The 13,818-nt window shown below is 32.4% G+C and overlaps 1 protein-coding gene across 1 annotated transcript; it reads right to left on the reverse strand.

Annotated features, from left to right (window-relative positions):
• Positions 1-995: 995 nt before the first annotated feature.
• Positions 996-3,849, reverse strand: LOC9307920 (S-adenosylmethionine decarboxylase proenzyme 4). The gene has a single exon (XM_002873873.2). It carries the CDS (start codon positions 2,443-2,445, stop codon positions 1,402-1,404), a length of 1,044 nt encoding a protein of 347 aa, XP_002873919.1. The 5' UTR covers positions 2,446-3,849; the 3' UTR covers positions 996-1,401.
• Between the last annotated feature and the right edge of the window lie 9,969 nt (positions 3,850-13,818).

The raw sequence follows: 13,818 nt of genomic DNA on the forward strand, positions 1-13,818 counted from the left end.
AACCTTTGTGCATCACTCTCCCAAAAGCTATATTCTTATAGTTCCATGCTGCTTCTCTTTGTTATTGATTAGAGCATGAAACCGTCTGATGGTACGAAATTATACGAATTGACTGGTGACTGAAGAAGAGCAAAGAAGCTTTTTGAAAGATTGAGTTTGGTTACTGCTTATGAACTGGAGATAAGTATGTTTTGACAGTGGAAATAATAAAAATTCTGGTTTACTTTTTAGCCCATTATTGTCACGTGCAAACTGGATTTTGATATGTTGGGGTGGGAAAATTTACATGCGCGATTATTAAAAGTAATTACATACTACTACTCCTCCCCAACATATATGAGGAGTATTAAACAATATTTATTGTGTTTTTAAATGGTCAGCAACAAAAAGTGTAACCTTACTTTTCTTGCCTTTTCTTTTGTTAACTATGAGTTTTTTATTTATTGCATTTTAATTTTTGTAGTGTGGCAATTTTTTATTTCATTCTTTTGACTTTTCGTAATGTTAAATGTCAAACGCATTAAGAAAAAAAAAAAAAAAAAAGACATTTGCCTTAGGCCGCCAACGGCTAATCCTACAATATTATGTAAATTTTGGACCCCAAAAATTTGTGCATAAGTTTTTGATTCAGTTCATTAGTTGAACCTGAATACGTGACCGGGTTCGGTATAGTAGAAGTTTTGCGCTAGAATCAGTGACAAATTAAAATGACAAACGTCGGAGTCGGAGACAAGCAACAAAATTATACAGCCGTCAATACTACAAATTTGTAAAAGTAAACAACGATGCTAACAATAACTTGAACGAATTTGTAACGTCAAATATTAGTGTCGGTAATATTATTGTGGTGCTAATCCTGACTTAAGATATGTTTGGTAACGACAAAACATATCGAACAGTAGTTAAGAAGGATCTATCGAAGTTGTTTTACAACATATTTTGACAGCATGATTAGTTTACTTTTACGTAAAAATACTTCTTATGACTAATTAGGGTGGTGAATGAATTTGTAACCATATAAAGTAAGACCGATTAAAAGTTTAAAACCGTATATCAACAGTCTGATATAGAGATTTAGGATAATTTAAATGGAAAATATAAAAACAAACATTAGAAGAAAAGAAAGAAAATAAAAGAAAGAAACAAAAAAACAGACCAAACCATTTTTACCCTCCCCCACTAAAATTCTACAACACTGAACCTCAAAAATGCTTAGGCGTGACATTGCCACAAGCGCAAAGTGGGGTGCATGATCATATATGTTCCCACTTATATCCCTCCTTAAACCCAAATCAACCAATCATCTCCATCCACGTCATCACCTGTTTTTTTTTTCTCCTCTCAGCTAATTTAAACCTAATTAAAACCTTTTTTTTTCGTTTTTTACTCCGCCGGCGAAGACTATTTCCGGCGAGGCGTGAACGACTGATAAACGACTGTTCCGGAGCCTGGAAACTCATCCATAATACGGCTTCGGCACTTAAGACCAAGCTTCTTAGCCAACAAGCGCTCCACGCGCTTCGTCACCTCGTGGTTGTAATCCTCGCCGCCGTAAGTGGTGGCGATCGAGACGTCACTTGGCCGGAAAACATCAATGGCCCGGCTTAAAACCTCAGAGATATCTTCGTGACCGTCGTCGTAGAGAGACAAACCACACTCGAAGCTGGCGTAGCTAAAACCGTCTTCAGGCGTTACGTGGATAGTTGAGTAACGGTCTCCGTCGACGCCGTTCATCGAGTAACCGCAAGGATCAAAAGCGAAATCGCATATAAACGCGTTTGCGTTTATGTTATCGATACCGCTCAGCCGCGTCATCTCTTTCCCTGCGGAATCACTATTGTTTTTCTCGTCGCCTTTCCGTTTAAAGAAGCTCCGAGCGTTGACTCTGTCGAGCTCCGTCATACATACTTCAACGACAACGACTGACTCGTCGGATTCCACGTCAGCGCTGGCTGTGAACACGTGCCAAGCACGTGAGGGGTTATTAGAAGGCGTCATAACAGAGGCTTTACGGTAACAGAGAGATTTGGGAAGGCTTTCTTCGACGACGATGACTTCGTCTTTGAAGCTTGTGTAAGGGAAAGGCTGAGCTTTAGGGAAGATGAAGCTGCCGCGCGAGTAGCGACACGCGCGTAACGTGAGGCCAAGGTTACGTGCGAGATGGATCAACGGTCGGATTGATTTGAGGAGTTGCGTGGTACCACATGTTTTGATGATGATTTTTGTTGGGTAGACAAAGAGGCTTGACTCAGAGAGAACGTAAGCGTCGAAGCTACGATTCGCTACGGCGGAGACAACCGTACACTGTACTTCGTTTAAGACTTGGTCTAAAGATTCGAAGTCTATTAGACGGAGTCCCATAGGGTTATTGGTGATTGGTTTGTCATCGTCGAAGAACCGAAGTTCGAGTCTTTTCTCGAAACCCTCGAACCCAGACACTGCCATTGCAAAGATCAGAAGAAGATGTTACGATTAGAACAGAGGAAGTTGCAAGAACAGAGCAGGGGAAATGTGTTTGTGTGTGTGTATAGAGAGAAGTGAGAGGTAGTGGTGATTAGTGGGAGAGAAGTGGTATTTATAGGAGAGTTTTTGGAGGATAGAGAAGAAGGAGCATGCGGGTTAAGAGACCAAGAATCATGATTGTAAGCATAATGAACGAGAAAGATGATGAGAGTTTGTGTGTATGTATGTATGTATGTATCTGTGTATGTGAGAGATCTAGTTAGTGTGCGTCTGATTCTGTTCTGTTTTCTTGTGTTCTGTAATCAGAAGGAGATTTATGGATTATGTATGCGCATGCAAATTTGGATGTTTTTTCTTCTATTTTTAAATATTAAATCTTTCTTTATCTTCATCTTCCATTAGGTCTAGTTGATAATACTGCAGGACTGATTTGTTAGTTCTAGTTGATAATATTGCAGAAATGCAAAAACATGAAAAGAAACAAAATGTAGAATAGACTACATAATAATTATACCAAGAAACATGGTTTAACTCCTTCGAAAAAAAAAAAAAAAAAAAAGAACTATGAAATTGTGAAAATCATTTATTTTGGATCATTGAACTTACTGAATTACGAAATGGATTATATTTAGTCATTCCAAATGTTAGCCATAAAATGTCTCGCTACAAAAGCTACCAATCATGTTATTAAAAGATTGATGACATTAATTGATGTCATTCATTAACAGTTTTTTAGAGGTGGTTTATGCCATCCAAAAATTTAAAGGGGAGAGTTTATTTCTCCTAATGAATACTAGGGTTTGAAGTTGATAAAATATATATGAGTAATTAATTAAATCGGTTTAATAAATATATTAAATGTATATTTTTTTGCCTAAATTGCATGAAATCGGAAGCTGTTTTGGTTGTAAACGTGGAAACGGATTTTTAAAAAATTATTGGAATCGATATGTTTTGAAGAAAGAAATTTCAAAGAGTTAATATACTTTCTCAAGTAAACGATCATTGCGCAGGTTTATTGATCAAATGAGCTTGTCCATAAAATTCTCAAATGTAATATCATTTTCTTTGTTATTTCATGGATGTCAATATTTGTGAACGATCTGATACATAAAACAAACCTAAAGGAAAGTTCAAAAATATTTTAGCAAACGAAAATACAACACAAACAAATACTATCGAACTTGACCTATAAAAATATATTCAGCAAAAAAAATATTACGAAAATAAAAACCGTGTTTACAATATAGAGAGGACAGAACAACATGAAACATGGAGAAACACCATTGCCACCAACACAGTTGCTTTGAGATCTCGACAAACAAGTTTGGAACCCGGATCTTCTTTATATGCGAATAAAGAGATATAAAATATTATGGGTAAAAAAAAAAAAAAACGATGGATGTATGGAAACTTGGTTTGATTCAAAATAAACATAAAGAAAAGTAGTTTTATTAGAAATTTCTATGTAATATTTTTACCAAACGATACACTTAATGTAAAAACGTTATTCTTTTCCAATAAATTCGACATTTTATTATATAAAAAAAAAATAGGTAATCAGCCTCTCCTACATTGGTTCCAAACTTCCAATCACCCGTTACGTATCACTACACTCATCATTCCAAAAATAAAGGACCCATCTTTCTTTACGTTGCTCATATTAAATAATATATCTGATTAGCCACACACACACTATATCGTGGACAAGACACAAAAGACCTGGGAAGGCAATGGAACAAGTGTCTGCAAGAAACATCAAGTTTAGTGGCTTGCGTATCAAACAATCGCTAATGCACATAAAAGGTTAAATTAATCTCTTCAATATATACATATATAAAGACATATATGCACGTAAACTAGTATATAACTTTCATTTTAACAAAGTACATAATTAGACGGAGCATTATTTTCCCCCTACTAGTTGGTGAGCATGCCTTGTATCTTGAAAAAATGGGTCGCATTTTTTTTTTATACTATAATTTTTTTCTTTTTTGTTTATGGGCTTTCTTGATCTAAATTTTAAGGTTTACTCTGTCTCATTGGAGTGCGGATGGACAGAACCCGCAAAAGTTCCCCTTTTTTGTTGATTTTTTAAAAAGTTCGTGTTTATACAACAAAATATATACTATTATTCAAGTTGTAGGAAAATCATGGTATACTAGTTAAATTAATAAGAATAACGGCCTGAGATATTTTTCCGACAATAAGATAAAAATTTGGAATTGAAGCTCTTTTTTTTTTTTTGTTGGAAAGAGAAATGATAAATCGTGTGCTAATTTGAAGATGATTTTGTTGGGGGGCTAACTTTAGAGAGACCTTATTAAAGTTTGAATCATAAGTAGACTCCATTTTGTTGCCTTAATAAGAATCATTCACCATTTACCCCTCAATTCATTTGACCACAACTAGTTTGGTCATATCCAGAAAGGGATCGAGACTGCTAAAACTTAATAAATAAAGTTGAAACAAAAGATATATAATCATACATAATTTAGTGATCACCAAAAGAGAAAATGGGTATAGCTATAGGTTGAGAGATAAATTTTAATCGAGACGGACCAGTATTTATCAATAGTCGCTAGTCCATCATCACCACACTTCTTGGTATGTTTTATACAGATTTCGATTTTCTTCTCTTTAAATTATTTGATTTTTCGGAATTTCGATTAATAATCGTATACCAAAATATAATTAATTTAAAATATTTATCGGTTTTAGTTTTACATCGAATGCGGTTTTAATCTAATGAATATTTTTTTTCAAATAAATTCAATGTTAAAAATATTAGTATTCTTTTCAGTTTGGTTCAGCGTTTCAATTTTTCAGATATAGAAAATAAATATATTACATTGAAATTTGTTACTTGGGATTGTATTCAACCAGTTGAAAACAGTTTATCAAAATTAAACACTCTTATAATTGTCCACTACCAATGACTATTAGAATGTCCCACATTGCTTGGAATTAAGATCTTTTGGCAATATATATAGGATGTGACAATCATTAACTCTTGAGCTAGCTTTTGGGTTAAGTTAGGCCACTATTAGAATGTCCCATATTTCTTGAGATTAAGATATTTGGGCAATATATATAGGATGTGACAATCCTTTAACTCTTGAACTAGCTTTTGGATTAAGTTAGGCCACCTTCCTAATATGGTATCAGAGCCAGGTTGGCCAAACAAGCAAATTTCCCACAAAAATGGTTTTTCACCTATGTGGCTCATACAAGTGGCATGTTTTGTTGAATTTCCGAAATGTTGGGCTTGGACTGTTTTCCGTTGGACTGTTTCCCACCCACATCTCGAGAAGGCCTATTAGAATGTCTCACATTGCTAAGATTAAGATCTTTGGGCAATATATATAGGATGTGACAATCTTTAACTCTTAAATTAGTTTTTAGGTTAAATTATGCTACATTCCTAAATAACCCTGATCACTGCAACATTACACATTAACCATGTGATATGCACATAATTAATTATTGTGAATCGTAATATAAAAATAAATAATATATACTCTTGTTGTTTTTGTCGTCAAATATACTGTATAGACTAAGTATAGTCTTGTTAAGAAATCGAGATCAAGTAAGATTATGCTTAAAGTCAACTTATTCATCCAGTAAATCTATGGAGCTACTCACAAAAAATATCATTGCAACTATATAGAATCCCTTTGTACTAAACTCTAGAATTTACTCTTGTAATGTAGACTTTCTTTAGTACACAGCTATATGTTAATATATTCATTTTTGTGTTTTTTTTTATATTTCTTTTTCCAACTAAATTTAATTATATCAAATCGAGATTACAAAATCACTATACGTAACTCTTTTACCTGTAAGTTTTAATTCATTTTGAGAAAGAAGATGAACTTTTTTTCTTTTTTCATGCAAGTTAATGTCAACAAATGTGTTGATTGATTAAGAACTTGGTACAAATTTAGCAGGTGTAACCGTAATAAAAATTGATAACATTTGCCGACGACCACGGCTAAAGCAGTAGTCAACTCTTCATTAAAACAATACTAATATTTTGTCGTATGTATGTTTATTTAACTGAGAGCAAAAATTGAAGTAAATCGACAAAACGTGGTATGTGGTTACGTGACAAAAAAAAACACATGTTGTTAGATCTCTAGTTTAACAAAATTATCGAGCGGGAAATTACGAAATAAAAGATGATCAGGCGTGGCAACTTGATAATTATATATTTTTCCTTTTTTCAATTTTAGTTAGGACTGAATGAAATGAATGCTTCGTTACGTGATACCAAAAGTGCCCTTTCAACATCATTTCTATTCTCCATGCAGTGTTATGTCTAACTCTGAATTCCGGCATGATCATTATCCATTTTTATTACATAATTCTGTTACATATATATAATCTGTCATATTGACAAACGAAAATACTTCTCATTATACATGTCTGTACATACAAGCAAAAGTATGACCGACTCGTTGTTGATTTGTAAGCAAATATTACTGCCCCTAGCTCCATTCATGAAATATGTTTTCAGAGGTTTTCATTAGACATGTATTTTGGGTCTGGTCTCTAAACTTTCTTTACCTAATCCAAATTATTCATACTCTTGGAGTAAAAATAATCAAAATTATTCTAGAATTATTGGTAATTTATTCCAATGGATAAAATATGGGTTAACACCGAATTATCCTTTCGGATGATTAAAAAGCATGAAGGTTTTTCTTTAATTTGGTAAGTGGAAGAAAAAACTATACTATAGAACAAATCGATCGCTTAGGCGTTGAGCTATGTATCCGTTTTGGTTTAATATAACCAAAAAGAAGGGGGGATATATTCAGGCCCGGCCCGTCCATAAAGCAGGTAAAACACCTGCTTTAGGCCACACAATATTATGTAAATTATAAGGCCACATTTTAAAAAGTATTAAGTAGGGCAGTGGTTAGTTATCCCAACATTTAGTTCCATTACACAGGTTCGATCCATTCTATTGACTTTATTTGCTTTTATTTTTTCCTGGCATTCTTTTTCATCCTTTTTTTCTTATACTTTTCTATTTTTAGTTGGTGGTTTATTTTTCCTTAGTTCACTTATTAGTTGAAAAAAGTTAGAAAAATTAATTTTCATAAATTGTTTTACTTTGTTAAAATATTTAATGATTTTTTATCAGCTATATTTTATCATTTTAATACCTTTCTAAATTTATAGTATAAATTTTTTATTTATAATATTAGCAGTATACACGGAAGGCCACATGTACTTAATTCTGCTTTAGGCCACTTAAAGTTAAGGACCGGCCCTGGATATATTCGGTTAATGCATGAATCCGTTGAATTGAGCCGACAATACCCTTTTGATCAATTCTTCCATTCAATTTGTTAGATGTTATTATAATCAATGTTTCCATTTAATTTAGACTAAATTATTACGATTATTACATAGTCACCAATATACAAGTCTATAGGTGAAAGGGTTTGGGAATTGGGACCAGATAATCTGTCAATAACTTTATATACTAAAAAGGAAAAAATAATCGATTGATCTAATGCTTAAAATTTCTTCTTCATTACTATAGATAGTATTATTCTTAGCTTTTAATTTAAGATAGTTTTAAAAAAAAAAACTAGAACTATTCTTACCATTCTTAACATATGGTTGACATATATAAAACACAGCAATTATATTCAATATCCCTTTAAGACTCTTTGCATTCAATGAAGTTTTATCCATGACTGGTTGTGATGTATTATTAACCAAATCCTTTGGACTAGGTAGCTTCTCGCTAGAAAACAATCTCTCATGTCTCATCCTTTTTTTTTTTACCATGGATTCATTAAAATTTAGTTGTAATAGCATGTACACGATATATGTTTTGAAAGATTAGAATTACAGACATATATAGGTGTAGCCTCTAAACTGAAATAAACAAAAATTGATTCAAATTAAACTAAATAAATTAAAACATACCCAAAAACAGTTTGGTTTACTTTGGGTTAGAGCCAACTTTCAGTCAAATTGATCAGGCCAAAGCAAAGATAATGAAATCAACATATAGTGTGGACTAATCTGAATAAAATAGCAACAAACTACAAGTTAACTATTTTAACTTTGGAGGAAGAATAAACATCAAATATATATATATATATATATATATATATATATATATATATATATATATCTTCAAATAAAACCATATGTTCATGGTTAAGATTTCATAGAATGGATTAATCTAAATAGACAAAAAAAAAAAGAGAGGAAAGGTTTACTGGTAGGAGAGCAGTAAGCATTATGACCACAATCCCACAAATAGAGAGCTGCACGCGCACCCACCAATCTTCTCTCTCACTTGTCTCTTCCATCACTCCATCACCCCATCACCCACACATCCTTATTTATTAATCAATCAATTAATTAATTAGTTAGTTTACAATTTTATATACCAAAAAGAGAATATTCCACACCCATATCTTAGTTAGCCAATAAACAAAATTTGAATTTCATAAGATTAGACATATCACTTTCACCACTTATCCTAATTAGCTATGTAACATGGAACCAAGGATATAGTGGATCACTCCAAGCGTGCCCATGTCATCTTCATGACAGTTTTTATTTGGAATAATTCATTACTAAGTTTCTAGGATTGTCCAAAAGTACTTCCGAACAAAAGACCAACTAGTTTGTTTGTAAACAAGACCCAATTATATAAAAACTTACCTTTTAACATTAAATCTATACTTGTTCAACATGCAAACCCTCAATAGTCAATTCTATGATATTGGTGAATTCGGGTGATCCTTAAATGAACTTTATGACGTAAAACAAAGAAGAAACATGTATTTTGAGACGAAAATCCTTCGTCTATATATAGAATTTCCTTTATTAATGGTGTGAACTAAATTACAAACTATAAAACATATTTTTATAGGCTTTTTTTGCAGTAAACTTTGATTTGAAAGTCTTTTTGAACATTATATTTCTGTTAAAGGTTTCATCTCAAACATATAGAGTATACAAAGTTAAATAATTACACTAAAGATAGTTTCTTTATTCTGGCATCAAAGGCTTATGGTTGTTTTGGGTAAACCCATCATGTTAGCTTTTGAAAATTGAGCTAGTGAAAGTCCTTGGAGCAATGGATTTAAACTTCGAAGACATTGTATCTACATGGCTCTAAAAGGTCAACCACGCATATCCAGTACATAGTTGTACCACGTGACTCAATTAAACCTTACATTACAATATAATAAAAAATAAGACTACGATTTCTCTTTTAAAAAATGTCTGCGATACCGAAAAAGCCATTCTCCACAAAATCTATCTTCTTTTCTTCTCCCCTTTTAAAGCCGCGTGCCGTATTTACCTGGTAGGTATTCTTTCATCCAAAGTCTTAACTCCAATGACCTCGAATAGAAACTATTTAAGGAAAAATAAAAACTAAGATTGTTTTGTTTATTTTAAAGATCTCTTTCGGCGATGGAGACCTATATAATCAAATTCTTCTTCCATCATTTTTATTTTCGTAGCTTTTTTTTTTACGTTGTTAGAAATTTTTTGATCAATGGAAAAAAAGAAAAAAAAATTATCGCAAAGATTGTGAAAATTAGCATGACATACTATCGCCTAGATACGAGTCGTCTACTCAATACATATGTTGTGGAGCCAGCAATTTGGATGGAACCGCCGACGTGGAAAACGGCCACAGCCACACACAGAACAGAAGTGTGAGAATCTTACAGTATCATTGGAAGTGCGCCCTGAATCGAGGGCAAAAGAGGAAAGTTAGGTCCCACAACTAACAAGTCTGATTTCTTAAGACAGTGACATGTGAACATGGTGACCCTACATAAGTCACTCCTCTGGATGACAACTACGCTTATGCATGTTTGGCATATTTCTTTTTTTTCTTTTCTGTATTGTATTTTTATTTTTTTGTATTGTATTTTCTTAAGATAAAGAAATATAACTAGTTGCAAAAACTGATTTTTTTTTCACTAAATGATATTGATATTAGATTCAGAAAATTTACGATACATGAGAAAAGAAGAGATTAAATTACAAAGAGATACAATGCTCGATCCATAACCTACAATAAGAGGAAGGGAGATTTCGATAATACATTGCAAAAACCAAACTAATCTTGTCTCAAGACTAACTAAGCTCACCAAAAAGACTTTCCGCACAACAATCGATGAAGACGCCTTCAACACTTAAAGCGATAACAAGATAGTGGAACTTGGTTTTCTCCGAAAAATGATACATTTTTTTCAAATAATGCCTTGTCACGGGTCTCCGGATGAACCGTAAGATAATCGAGAACCGCAAGACCTTTCAACGCCATAACTAACAAGTATTGAAGCCAACCAAAGCTTAATACTACAAAATAATACCAAAAAACTCAACCCCAAACTAACATCGAGTTGCAAAAACTGATTGATGTTTGTTTTATTTACAAAATAAAAAATTAGTTGATTGCTGAAAAAATATTGAAGCAAACGTTTTTTTCTTTATATTTTAGACTACAAAGAAATCGTAAACATTAATTTTTCAACCCCAAAAATATTGTAAAACATAGATTTCGAGTTTCTGAACCTCTGGCGGAAGCCAAGAAAAAAAAAAAATTGTGAATTGGTTAGTATATGGTCATTTTATGTATTACGATTTATTCAAATATAGTTAACTGTTTTTCATATTTGGCAAAAAAATAGAATAAATTTTTGTATTTAATTTTATATAACTTACCAACACCGGGCAAAATTTCAGTTCTAACGTTGTTCAAGGTGGATTTAAGTCACATCAAATCATAAGGTCCTTTTTTCCACTAGTGTTTACTCTCTTGTGTTTTCAAAATCTGATGTTACTTTACCAAACTGAAAAAACAAAAGAAAAAAAGGGTAGGATGAACATTTTTGTAGTGCGGGCTTCATTAATCCAATTCAAAGAAATAATTAAATTTATGGGTTTAATAAACTACAACTACTAATACGTACTCTAATCTAATCATCTGTATGTAAGTGTAACATAGCTTTGCTTACAAAGATAATTAAGAGCTACAAAACATTAACAAGTTGTGTTTTCTTCTCCTTTTTATGAGCATTGTTTTTATTGAACGACAAATGTCCTTATCTGTGCAGAAAGGCACCTCTGTAGATATAGTGTTTATTATATATAAAATGGTATCTAAAAAAAAATACACATTAACAAGTTACCAAAAATGACCATGATTCAAACCGTCAAATATGATGATGTATACAAAAGATAATTATTAGAATAAAATTCGGACATGCATATATATTTCAATCTAACATTTTCACTGAAAAACAACAACGTTAGCTATATACTTAATTAAGTTCTCTAGTTTAAATCTTTTTTAGTAGATGGAGCATAAACTAAAATGGGAGTAGGGGAAGATGAGACTATCAGGCTAATGAGGATAAATTGAGTGCTACTGTATCATGCGCACACAAGTTTATATCCAAAATTAATTAGCGAAAGAGGCCCACTCTCCTTCACACACACCATATGGTAATTCATCACTATCTCATGTTGTGTTCCTAATAATCTTTCTCATTATCCTTTTTTGTCTATACATATTTATGTCTTTTTTTTTGTTTTTATTTTATTTTATCAAACGTACATATTATAGATATTGTGAACATATATCTCATTCCTCTTTAGTCGGAAATCATGACCACTCCGGATCATTTTTCATTTTTTGATAAGTCTCCGCTGCAACGCTAGGATCAAACTTTGAAATTACACCAAAAACAGAAACTTCGCTCAGACACTAATATAACTTCAATCGATTCCAGCTATTAGGGTTTTAAAAGAAGTATTCTTGCAGTAATTATATTAATCTTCAAGGAAGATGAATAAAGAGAAGCGCATGTGGAGAAAGCAGACGATGCGTATAAGATTAAGATGTGCCTCGAGCCCAAAAACCAAATCTAGAATCAATCTCGACACTCGATAGTGTTATTGCTATTTTAATATATAATCATATGAAGAGTATTTTTATTCTTATGAGGTTGTTTGGTACATATGAGGCAATTTATTATTCGATGCAAATCATTCCCCGTGCCTCTTATGCTGTGTTTTTCTTTATAATAAACATCAGAATAATTATTTTGAAATTTTGATTATGTTGAGAATTTAAAATAATAATAATAAGAAGAGGAAAGAATCTGATGGACCCTTGTGGTTTCTCCACGCAAGAATCATACCACTGAAAGGGCTAATACATGCATGCATTATACTTTCGACTCCTGGACCAACACTTGCTTTATGATTTAAGTCTGTAAATTAAATTTAAACGATTAGACTTTGTTATGCTAATGAAATTTCTAGGACCACCATTATTTGATCGGAAATCAGTAAAACAAATTAAACATAATAACTACAATCATTACATATATATTTTAAAAATTTCTGGTAATAACATGCCTCAACCATAACAAGCCGTAGACTCTAGCTAGAAACACAAGTACATCGTCGTCATCTCTTGAGCATAGTTTTGTTTATATAAAGTTGAACAGTTTCCACAATAATGAGACGTGCTGGCGTAAGCATGCGTCATCTCTTTGTCATATTATGCAAATCCAACAAGACATTATTATACGCTACACTTTTGTAATGGAGAGACTTTCACAAGAGATTTGGTTCAGTCGTCTATCTTATTTTCTCTTCTATATATTACTTTTTAATAAGATAGCTGATGATGAGAGAAGGGTGAGGCATGGAGGCCATCATGTTCCCTCTTCACCGAACCCTTTGTCCTCTTCAAAAGGTATATGATTCTCTCGTTAAAAAAAAAAACATATTGTACAGTTTTGTACATTAGATTCATTTTACCCCACACACTATATCTTCCATAGCCTCTTCAATAATTTACGTATAATAACTTTTTCAAAATTATTTTAGTTATTCAATTGGGAAATGAAAATAGTTATTCGAAATGTTAATCTTGGGTTTTTGTCCAAAAAAGTATTGTTTGCCAAAAAGAAAATCCACTTTGAATTTCGCATTGAGATGTGCTCCTAACGGGAGGATTATGGACATCATCTTGGAACTCTTAAATTATATATATGATGCACTGACTAATAACCAGTTATTAAGTAGTAATCTTTTATTTTTTGCTCAAAAAGAATCTGGATCCGTTGATGCATATAATTAGAGTATAAACCTATGCATGTATACCTCATAATTACTTATTTTGTGCAATGTTTTAGAATATTCATCTAAGCTTTGGCTTGTGGGCTCATTCATTTGCTTATAAACCATGGCTCATACTCCTTTATATGTTTATTCTAACTAATATATATAGTTTATGATTATCCTACTACGCCCCTATATAGTAACGACAATCAAATTGTC

The sequence above is a fragment of the Arabidopsis lyrata genome (assembly GCF_000004255.2).
Source record: "Arabidopsis lyrata subsp. lyrata unplaced genomic scaffold ARALYscaffold_6, whole genome shotgun sequence".
In the NCBI taxonomy this organism is placed as follows: Eukaryota; Viridiplantae; Streptophyta; class Magnoliopsida; order Brassicales; family Brassicaceae; genus Arabidopsis; species Arabidopsis lyrata.